Source organism: Schistocerca serialis, chromosome 7, assembly GCF_023864345.2.
Source record: "Schistocerca serialis cubense isolate TAMUIC-IGC-003099 chromosome 7, iqSchSeri2.2, whole genome shotgun sequence".
Classification (NCBI taxonomy): domain Eukaryota; kingdom Metazoa; phylum Arthropoda; class Insecta; order Orthoptera; family Acrididae; genus Schistocerca; species Schistocerca serialis.
Genome location: NC_064644.1, coordinates 180337886 through 180350326, shown reverse-complemented (window position 1 = coordinate 180350326; position 12441 = coordinate 180337886). Strand labels below are relative to the sequence as shown.

At 38.9% G+C, this 12441-nt stretch overlaps 1 protein-coding gene across 1 annotated transcript in view; it reads left to right on the top strand.

Annotated features, from left to right (window-relative positions):
• LOC126412759 (high mobility group protein 20A-like) overlaps nucleotides 1–12441 on the top strand; it is a 92003-nt gene that overhangs the window by 34349 nt on the left and 45213 nt on the right. The window contains exon 4 of the mRNA XM_050082510.1: nucleotides 4112–4261. Within this exon, the coding sequence (XP_049938467.1) occupies nucleotides 4112–4261 (150 nt within the window). The remainder of the gene's footprint in view (nucleotides 1–4111; nucleotides 4262–12441) is intronic.

The window sequence follows — 12441 nt, the reverse complement described above, 5'->3', positions numbered from 1 at the left end:
TACATTTGGTACCGGGGCTGCACAGACAAGAGCTTTCAAATGCCCCCATAAATGAAAGTCAACAAGGTTGAGGTCAGGAGAGCATGGAGGCCATGGAATTGGTCCGCCTCTACCAATCCATCGGTCACCGAATCTGTTGTTGAGAAGCGTACGAACACTTCAACTGAAATGTGCAGGAGCTCCATCGTGCATGAACCACATGTTGTGTCGTACTTGTAAAAGCACATGTTCTAGCAGCACAGGTAGAGTATCCCATATGAAATCATGATAACGTGCTCCATTGAGCGTAGGTGGAAGAACATGGCGCCCAATCAAGACATCACCAACAATGCCTGCCCAAAGCGTTCACAGAAAATCTGTGTTGATGACGTGTTTGCACAATTGCATGCGGACTCTCGTCAGCCCACACGTGTTGATTGTGAAAATTTACAATTTGATCACGTTGGAATGAAGCCTCATCCGTAAAGAGAACATTTGCACTGAAATGAGGATTGACACATTGTTGGATTAACCATTCGCAGAAGTATACCCGTGGAGGCCAATCAGCTGCTGATAGTGCCTGCACACGCTGTACATGGTACGGAAACAACTGGTTCTCCCGTAGCACTCTCCATACAGTGACATGGTCAACATTACCTGGTACAGCAGCAACTTCTCTGATGCTGACATTAGGGTTATCGCCAACTGCACGAAGAATTGCTTCGTCCATTGCAGGTGTCCTCATCGTTCTAGGTCTTCCCCAATCGCGAGTCATAGGCTGGAATGTTCCGTGCTCCCTAAGACGCCGATCAATTGCTTTGAACGTCCTCCTGTCGGGACACCTTCGTTCTGGAAATCTGTCTCGATACAAACGTACCGCGCCACGGCTATTGCCTCGTGCTAATCCATACATCAAATGGGCATCTGCCAACTCCGCATTTGTAAACATTGCACTGACTGCAAAACCACGTTCGTGATGAACACTAACCTGTTGATGCTACGTACTGATGTGCTTGATGCTAGTACTGTAGAGCAATGAGTCGCATGTCAACACAAGCACCGAAGTCAACATTACCTTCCTTCAATTGGGCCAACTGGCGGTGAATCGAGGAAGTGCAGTACATACTGACGAAACTAAAATGAGCTCTAACATGGAAATTAAGCATTTCCGGACACATGTCCACATAACATCTTTTCTTTATTTGTGTGTGAGGAATGTTTCCTGAAAGTTTGGCCGTACCTTTTTGTAACACCCTGTATATGCAGTCTCCTTTACAGGTGAACCGCATTTTCCTAAAACTCTCCCAGTAAAACAATGTGAGCCATTCCCCCTCAACGTTACAATCCTTAAATACTAGTTCCATTTCATATCGCTTTGCAACATTATGTCTTGATATTTAATTGACCTTGTTGTGTCAAACACCACACTACCAATGCTGCTTTGTAACATTACATGATTTTTTTTACTACCTATCTGCATTAACTTACATTTTCTACATTTACAGCTAGCTGCCATTCATCATACCACCTAGAAATTTAGTCTACATCACCTTGTGTACTCCTACATTTGTGTATATAGAGAATAACAGCAATGCTATCACACTTCCCTGGGGCCCTCCTAACGGTACCCCTATCTCTGATGAACATTTGCTGTCAAGTACAGTGTACAGGTCCTAGTATTTCAGAAGTATTCAAGTCACCAAAAGGTTCAAGATTTGATACACGGACTGTAGTGAAGACAGTGTATACTTCTGACCATTAAAATTTCAAAAACAGGAAGAATATCAAATAATAAAATTTTACTTATTGTGTGTATACAGTATGGTGGAATAATAAGTGGTTAGATTTGTAAGTGATGTGAATGCATACAAGGTGTAAAATTTAGTTCACAGCGCTTCCACCTGTGGCAGCAACAGCAGCTCTTACCTGGCTGGACATCACATTGAACTGAGAGTGGATGACAGATATGGGTACATCATTCCACGTTGCATCATCATTCATCAGTCACAGTGGCAGGCCAGTCTCTTAGCAACACATAACCAGATGTTTTTAATGGATAAGACATCTGGAGAAAGTACTGACCTGGACTACAGTTTTTTCGCATTCTTGCATTTTGTTGCTGAAAGATAACATGAGGAGGACATGGAAGTTACAGCAGTGCCAAGAGTCTTAACTCATCTGAAATTTTAGAGCTGCTGTCCAAATAACCAGTTATGCGACCAGAGGTGTCCAAATTACCGATTATGCAACAAAATATGTCTTACTTACCAGTTATGTGACCAGAGGTGCACATGATTTGTGCTCAGTGGAACCCAGTGCCATCACACCAGGTGCTAGGCTGTAAGATGAATTGTAACACATTCTAGTAGACATTTTTTCTTCGTACAAGAGGCACAAAGTGATCTTTTGACAAACGACCAACATTCAAAATCAATTTGTGACTGAGAACCTGCTGTGTAATCTTTTCTTATATGCAGAATTTAGGTGACATTACTCCTACCTACTTGTGGGAACTGGGCTACAATGCTTATCATTTCCTTAACCAAACATATAGTAAACATCATACCAATATTATGAAAAGGAAAGTTGCTGCTCACCATATAGCGGAGATGCTGAGTCGCAGATAGGCACAGCAAAAAGACTGCCATCAACCAATTTTGAGATTTGATGCACGTCATCTTCAGTATGTTACAGTTTTAATGGCCTACAAAGTACTTTGGGAGGAAAGTGATGAAAATACTGGCAATTATGAAACAAATACTTCTCATGAAGTTAACAGTGAAATCAGTGATGACTGTGATTAGAAGGGTGATATTGCTGTTTAATTTGTCTTCATTGCAACATAAAAAATGTGATTAAGGTTGACCATATTGTGAACAGTTTTTGTAATTGTGTAATGTGTGATATTTTTTCTCCACTGATTTTTTTTCTCTTTCTTCTTATAGTCAGGCCAGTATGGTATGTAGAAACCATCTCTCTAAAATTTATTGCTGATACACAGTGATGTAAATCTTGATTTGTATGCTGAGATATATTAATTTACATAATTTGTTTATGTAGACATTTTCACATTAAAGTACATTGTGAGAGCAATCAAAGATATCAGATTCAGTGCGGATACCTAGTTTCTTGTCACTGCACTTGCATAAATTATTCCCAAGTTGTACACGTATAAATTATAGAAATCAAGAATGCAGTGTGCAAACTTTTATTTGATCCATTGAAAGTCATTTTATGTTTTATAGATAACACAATTATACCAAGAGTTATTGAGTCTCTGTAACGTAATTTATCAAAATGTGTAATACATATAAATATGTTATTTAAGTTTAACTTTGGGAAAACCATGAAAAAGACTTCATAATCTGTATGTATTATTACAATGTTGTGGCAGTTGCGTAAAGCACTGGACTCAAGATCCAAAGGAGTATGGTTCATACTTCACGTAGACAGCAAGATAATTTTTTTATGTATTTCCATTAAGCAATTTAGTAGCTTAGCTTTATGATTACATTCAAAAATGTATATATGCCTCTTGTACTTTGAATTACTGTAGTTAGCTAATTTCTTATTCTGTACATCATTTGCACAATTTTATGTCAGTTATGTGGAATGAGTCAGTTTAGCAAGTACTTGCACACAATCTTAAGAGCAAAACTTCAACATGCATAGTCACGATGGAGTGGCATGTAGACTGACTGAACCGTAATTTACACAATCCTTTGCTGAGTATGTGCTGAAGTTACCTTTCTGTATTAAAATAGACATTGACTATGTATTATCCTATTACAAAAATTAACCTGAAAGTAAGTAACGATATATTTAATAGTAAAATGTAAGCATTTATATTTTCATTTCATGAAAAGAGGAAAAACTTATTGAGAAGGTTACAAATAATTCCGTGTAAGATTAGGGAAATTCCAACAGTTGTGTAATTTGCACTATTTAGCAACAGATTACAGGAATTCAGTTCATTCTGTGACATGATTAAAATAATTTTTCGACATTGTACTGCATATAGTCTGCAGGTACCAAATCTGCGTGGTTGTTTATTTGTGAAAACAGCTTTATTAGTTTGAATCCATACATGTATGCACTTCATAATTTATTATCAATTTTATTTCAATTCCAGAGCTATCTAGATGCTGCTGAACAAGATCGTGAACGCTATGTCAGAGAACTAAATGCCTATAAACAAACAGAAGCTTATCGTCTATTCACACAGAAGCAAGTGGAGAAGAAACAGCGTCAAGATAAACAAGTAGAGCAAGTTGTCCAAGAGGTAACTTTAAAAAAATCATTGTTGATTACATCAGCTCTGTGACTTTAGAACATACCTCTGTCCAGACTGCTCCTGAATCACAAGTGTGGACCTTCTAACATTCTCACTATGGTATTTGACTAAACATTGCATCGCTTTAAATTAAGCAGGAGGCCTTAATTCAAATTCATTCCATGATAAGCTGTACCAAACAGAGATAACTGGACATTCATGAGGAGACCTTTCTTGTTGCACTGCTGGAGTAGCAGTTGGAGAAAGTGTACCTAAGAAGATCATAGCAAATATTGCAAAGCTACAACTATGTTACAGTTATAAATTTGATTATTTTTATTTTTCACTTTATTTTGTACATTTTTGGTGTAGAAATTAAGTGAATTATTATAAACCACATATATTTCATAAATATAAGGGGCAGTCAAATGAAAATGAGATAGATGGAAAAAAGTAAGTAAAACTGTGTGGAGCAATAAGTAAAATAAGAGAAAGACAACCAGATTAGATTAGATTAGTACTTGTTCCATAGGTCATGAATACGACACTTCGTAATGTTGTGTAACGTGTCAGGATAATAAAAGGTGTCTATACTTTTTTTTGTGAGCGTTGGCAAATTACCCACTTACTGTATCCAAAAACTCATCTAATGAGTAGAAGGAGTTGCCATTAAGAAATTCTTATAATTTCATTTTAAATGCTATATGGCTATCTGTCAGACTTTTGATGCTATTAGGTAAGTGACCAAAGACTTTTGTGGCAGCATAATTTACCTGCTTCTGAGCCAAAGTTAGATTTAACCTTGAGTAATGAAGATCATCCTTTCTCCTAGTGTTGTAGCGATGTACACTGCTATTGCTTTTGAATTTGTTCTGCTGGCAGGTCGACAGACACACAAACAAACACAAACATACACACAAAATTCAAGCTTTCGCAACAAACTGTTGCCTCATCAGGGAAGAGGGAAGGAGAGGGAAAGACGAAAGGATGTGGGTTTTAAGGGAGAGGGTAAGGAGTCATTCCAATCCCGGGAGCGGAAAGACTTACCTTAGGGGGAAAAAAGGACGGGTATACACTCACACACACACACACACACACACACACACACACACACACACACATCCATCCACACATATACAGACACAAGCATATATATATATATATATATATATATATATATATATATATATATATATATATATATATATATATATAATGGAAGGAAACATTCCACGTGGGAAAAATTATATATAAAAACAAAGATGAGGTGACTTACCGAACAAAAGCGCTGGCAGGTCGATAGACACACAAACAAACACAAACACACACACAAAATTCAAGCTTTCGCAACAAACTGTTGCCTCATCAGGAAAGAGGGAAGGAGAGGGGAAGACGAAAGGAAGTGGGTTTTAAGGGAGAGGGTAAGGAGTCATTCCAATCCCGGGAGCGGAAAGACTTACCTTAGGGGGAAAAAAGGACAGGTATACACTCGCACACACGCACATATCCATCCACACATACAGACACAAGCAGACATATATGTGCGTGTGTGCGAGTGTATACCTGTCCTTTTTTCCCCCTAAGGTAAGTCTTTCCGCTCCCGGGATTGGAATGACTCCTTACCCTCTCCCTTAAAACCCACTTCCTTTCGTCTTCCCCTCTCCTTCCCTCTTTCCTGATGAGGCAACAGTTTGTTGCGAAAGCTTGAATTTTGTGTGTGTGTTTGTGTTTGTTTGTGTGTCTATCGACCTGCCAGCGCTTTTGTTCGGTAAGTCACCTCATCTTTGTTTTTTATATATATATATATATATATATATATATATATATATATATATATATATTTTTTTTTTTTTTTTTTTACACCAACAACCTGAAAACAGCTTTCGCACCCGCAACTACCCTCCCGACCTGGTACAGAAGCAAATAACCAGAGCCACTTCCTCATCCCCTCAAGCCCAGAGCCTCCCACAGAAGAACCCCAAAAGTGCCCCACTTGTGACAGGATACTTTCCAGGACTGGATCAGACTCTGAATGTGGCTCTCCAGCAGGGATACGACTTCCTCAAATCCTGTCCTGAAATGAGATCCATCCTTCATGAAATCCTCCCCACTCCACCAAGAGTGTCTTCCGCCGTCCACCTAACCTTCGTAACCTCTTAGTTCATCCCTATGAAATCCCCAAACCACCTTCCCTACCCTCTGGCTCCTACCCTTGTAACTGCCCCCGGTGTAAAACCTGTCCCATGCACCCTCCCACCACCACCTACTCCAGTCCTGTAACCCGGAAGGTGTACACGATCAAAGGCAGAGCCACGTGTGAAAGCGCCCACGTGATTTACCAGCTGACCTGCCTACACTGTGAAGCTTCCTATGTGGGAATGACCAGCAACAAACTGTCCATTCTCATGAATGGACACAGGCAGACAGTGTTTGTTGGTAATGATGATCACCCTGTGGCTAAACGTGCCTTGGTGCACGGCCAGCACATCTTGGCACAGTGTTATACTATCCGGGTTATCTGGATATTTCCCACTAACACCAACCTGTCAGAGCTCCGGAGATGGTAACTTGCCCTTCAATATATCCTCTCTTCTCGTTATCCGCCAGGCCTCAACCTCCACTAATTTCAAGTTGCCGCCGCTCATACCTCACCTGTCTTTCAACAATATCTTTGCCTCTGTACTTCCGCCTCGACTGACATCTCTGCCCAAACTCTTTGCCTTTACAAATGTCTGCTTGTGTCTGTGTATGTGCGGATGGATATATGTGTGTGTGTGTGTGTGTGTGTGTGTGTGTGTGTGTGTGTGTGCAAGTATATACCCATCCTTTTTTCCCCCTAAGGTAAGTCTTTCCGCTCCCGGGATTGGAATGACTCCTTACCCTCTCCCTTAAAACCCACATCCTTTCGTCTTTCCCTCTCCTTCCCTCTTTCCTGATGAAGCAACCACTGGTTGCGAAAGCTTGAATTTTGTGTGTATGTTTGTGTTTGTTTGTGTGTCTATCAACCTGCCAGTGCTTTAGTTTGGTAAGTCACATCATCTTTGTTTTTTTATATGTATATTTTGTGAGGCTACAGTGAAGATTTCTAGCTCTTTAAATAAGTGTCTGCAGGATGATCTTGGATGAGCTCCAGCAATTATTCTGATTACACGCTTTTGTGCAATGAACACTCTTTTACTCAATGATGAGCTACCCCAGAATAATGTGCCATATGAAAGCAGAGAATGAAAATAGGTGTGGTAAGCTACTTTACTCAGATGTATATCGCCAAAATTTGCAACGACCCTAATAGCATAAGTAGCTGAACTCAAACATTTCAGCAGATACTCAGTGTGTTTTCTCCAGTTCAACCCCTCATCAATGCATACACCTAGAAATTTTGAATATTCCACCTTAGCTACCAATTTCTGATCGAAGTCTATATTTATTAATGGTGTCATTCCATTTACTGTGTGGAACTGTATATACTGTGTTTTGTCAAAGTTTAATGAGAGCCCATTTGCAGAAAACCACTTAATCATTTTCTGAAAAACATCGTTTACAATTTCACCAGTTAATTCTTGTCTGTTGGGTGTGATAGCTATACTTGTATCACCGGCAAAAAGTACCAGCTTTGCATCTTCGTGAATATAGAATGGCAAGTCGTTAATATATATTAAGAACAGCAGAGGACCCAAGACCGAACCTTGTGGCACCCCATTCTTGATTGTTCCCCAGTTTGAGAAATCACCAGTTTTTTGCATATTAAGTGAGCTGTTTATTTCAACTTTCTGCACTCTTCCAGTTAGGTATGATTTAAACCATTTGAGCACTGTCCCATTCATACCACAATACTTGAGCTTATTGAGAAGTATTCCATGATTTACACAATCAAAAGCCTTTGATAGATCACAAAAAATCCCAACAGGTGACTTCCGGTTATCAGAGAATTTAATATTTCATTAGTGAAAGTATATATAGCATTTTCTGTTGAAAAACCCTTCTGGAAACCAAACTGACATTTTGATAAAACTTTATTTTTACAGAGGTGTGAAGCTACTCTACAATACATTACTTTTTCAAGAATTTTGGATAAGGCAGTCAGAAGAGAGATTGGGCGGTAGTTGTTGACATCAGATGTATCCCCTTTTTTATGCAGTGGTTTAACAATGGCATACTTCAGTCTATCTCGGAAAATACCCTGCTTCAGAGAGCTATTACATATGTGGCTAAGAGTCCCACTTATTTCTTGGGAACAAGCTTTTATTATCCTGCTGGAAATGCCATCAATTCCATGTGAGCTTTTATTCTTGAGAGAGTTTATCATCTTCTTAATTTCAGAAGGAGAGGTGGGTGGAATTTCAATTGTATCAAATGGTGTGGGTAAGGCCTCTTCCATTAACTGCCTTGCTTCTTCTAATGAACATTTAGATCCTATTTTCTCTACAGCATTTAAAAAATGATTATTCAAAATGTTTTCGACTTCCAGCTTCTTGTTTATCAAGTTTCCATTCGCTTTGATGGTGATGCCGTCATCCTGTACTCTTGGTTGCCCTGTCTCCCTTGTAATAATATTCCAAATTGTTTTGATTTTGTTATCAGACATGGTGCACATGCTTCTGGACTTTTTAATAACCTTTCTTAATGTAGCAAGTAGTTTTTATAATATTTGGCTGTTTCTGGGTCATCACTCTTTCTTGTTGTTAGGTAAGTTCCCTTTTGTGGTTACAAGATATTTTTATTCCTTTAGTAAGCCAAGGTTTTTTGCATGGTTTCTTGTAATTAGATTTAACTACTTTCTTGGGGAAACAGTTTTCAAATTCTCTTACAAGTGTATCATGAAATAAGTTATATTTTAAATTAGCATCGGGTTCCTTGTACTTCTCATCCCAGTCTAATTGCCGAAGATTTTCTCTGAAATTTCTAATTGTTGAGTCATTAATTGAACGCACAACTTTGGAGGGTAGTTTTGAATTACTGAATGGAGCTATGTCATATACTGTAACTAGCCGAGCATCATGATCAGAAAGCCCATTCTCAACAGGACAAGAATTTATGTTTTTAAACCTATGTTGGTCTATAAAAGTGTTATCTATCAATGTGCTGCTGTCCTTTACTACCCAAGTAGGAAAATTAATGACAGATGTCAAATTGAAAGAACCGAGCAAGACTTCCAGGTCATTCTTCCTATTACACTCTTTCAGTGAATCAACATGTAAGTCCCCACAAATAAAAATTTGCTTTCCCCTATCTGACAGACAGCACAACAAGGCATCCAAGTTTTCCAGGAATAAATGAAAGTTTCCTGAAGGGGACCTATATACTGTTACAATTATAAAAGAGCCCTCCTTCAGTTTAAGTTGACAGGCACATGCTTCTATATGTTGCTCTAGACAAAACGTTTTTTGTATCTGAGCTTTCTACATAGTGATAACTTTTGACATATATGGCAACTCCTCCTCCCACCTTATTCTCTCTACTCATATGTGCAGCTAGTTTATTACCACTGATATCTATCTTTTCTGTATCAGACACAATGTGATGCTCAGACAGGCATAGTATATCTATTACAATATCAGATTCAATGTCATCTAAACAAACCAGGAGTTCATCTGCTTTATTCTTCAATCCCAGAATATTTTGGTGAAAAATGGTAACATTATTTTTTACTTTACTTTTGTGAGAATCTACTTTCTTCTTTAATCCACCAATATTTTGGTTAAATATGGTAACATTATTATTTAGTTTCCTGTTGTGAGAATTTTGTGAGCTTTGGACCTCTTTGCACCTGCCTGCCTGAACTTCTCATTGGACACTGATATTAGTCTAAAAAAGAGGTACATCCATGAGTACTAGTGTCCCCCCTTATGGATTTCGCTAACAACCCTGCCAGTTTACCCTTCCCTTTCCTACTGAGATGTTGGCCATGCCTTGTGAAATCTCCCCTGTCAATAGCCTCGACAGGAACCAATCCAATGTCTGACAGAGTGGCCGCCCTACGCAACTGATCCACCTCCATATTTACCCTCCTGACAGAGCGGTTCAACTGGGGCTGATCATGCCGCACGAAAGCATGCAACAGCCCAACATTCGTATGAGTCGTTACAGAGGCTATTTTCACCAGGTCACACTCAATACTGTAGTCCCGATCCCTATCAATACTGTTTCCCACTCCACCCACTATCATCACATGATCCTGCTTTGTGAATCTCTTGCACAAGCAACCTATATCCTCTACCAACTGGGTAAGACTTGCACTTGGCTTGAAAAAGTTTGTGACCTGGTACCGTCACCTAATTTTTCCTGCAAAATCTGGCCCACACCTCTTCCATGGCTGCTACCTAGCAACAGAACTTTCCTCTTACTTTCTACTTTTTTTGAAACAGTTGGTTTCCTAGTGAGATTCTGTTGCATCTTAACTACATCTACTTCTACTGGAGCCTCTTCCTTACTTAACTGTGGTAGCAAGGCAAATCTATTGGTTGTGCCAATTGGGAAACTGTCAGACATTGTCCTCTTTCTGTGGCCCCTGTTCCCAGCTACCACTTCCCATTGCTGTTGGCCCTCCTCCCCCCTTAACCTCTTCAGTTCCTCCCTCGCTCTGTCCAAATCAGCCTGAAGGGCTCTAATTTTCTCCTCCTGTTCAGCTATAATCCTATCTCTTGAGCAAACCCTGCAAAAGAATGGAAGAGTCTTGTTTGCTTCTGCAATTCCCACGCCGCTACAATTTCCCCAATGAAACCACCTGTCACAACAGCTGCACAAAACCCCTGAACTAACTTTCCTACTGCAGCTCACACACTTAGTATCCATGGTAGTTTGGAAATTAGTTAAGAGATTTACTAAGTGATAACAATAATATATTAAATACAGATGCAAAAGGACACTAAATATGTTTTGGAAACTAATATGTAAGTAAACTATTACTAAATGCATTTAAATTTGTGGTATAACGCTAAATATGCACAATCAAAAATTAGACCTAAACAGCCGAATGTAACCAAAACAAACTTTTTGCAGTAAGTGGAAGAATACGTAAATAAAAGAAAAACCTTTAATGGCAAGCTTGAAGAGCACACTAATGAATGTATTTAATTAGTTAATCTATACCAAATGCACTTAAGATTGTGGTAAACGCTAAGTATGCACACTCGAAAAGTAAGGCAAAGCCGTGAAATATAAACAAAACAAACTTTTCGCGATTACTGGATCAATGCGCAAATAATAGAAAAACCTTTAATGGTGAGCTTGAAAAGCACCCTAATGAACGTATTTAGTCAGTTAAACTACAGCAAATGCATTTCCAATTGCGGTATAACGCTAAATATGCACACTCGAAAAATTAGGCCTAAGCAGCAATAAGTAAACAAACGAACTTTTCACAATTACTAGAACACTACGCAAATAAGAGAAAAACTTTTAATGGTGAGCTTGAAGAGTACACTAAAGAATGTATTTAATTAGTTAAAAGTGTTCAACTGCAATTAATTACAACCTAAATTACTTATCTTTCACGAGAGCTCTGTCTCCGTACGTGCGGCCTTGTGCAGGGGTACCAACCAGCAGATCGAAGTGTGGAACACAGTAACACATTACAGCAAACAGCATTCACACTAGCTTTCGAGCTCTACCTGACTGCTTTGATCTATGGTTTTCAGGATGTCGTAGGAGAAAAGTGTCAATTGGGGTTTCACATGACTGATATGTGCTGAATCTTGCTGGTTGGCACTGAGGATGTCTTTCTGTTTGAGTTACAATGTTATGTTTGAGCTCAAAATATATTCTGAGATTCTACAATAGACAGATGTCGGATATTGGGTAGTTGTTTTGTGGATCACTTCTGCTACCATTCTTGTAGATGGGTATGATGTGCTGCTTCTTCCAGCTATTGGGCAAGGTTTTTTTGTTCAAGGTTTATTTGATGTATTATGCCTAACTCAGCTGCAAATTATGTTTAGAATCTAATAAGGATTCCATTGGGACCTGGCATTTTGTTCAGTTTTAGTAATTTCAGCTGTTTCTCCATGCCATTGATACTAATATTTATATCTCTCATCTTTCAGGTGGTGCTAGAATTAAACTGGGGCGGTACACTTGTATTTACCTTTATAAAGGAAAAGTTTCAAAATGAAGTTCAACTATTCTGTTTTTGCCTTGCTATCAGGATATACTGTTAAAAGAAGTTGACTTGTTAAATTCTTGGGATTAAA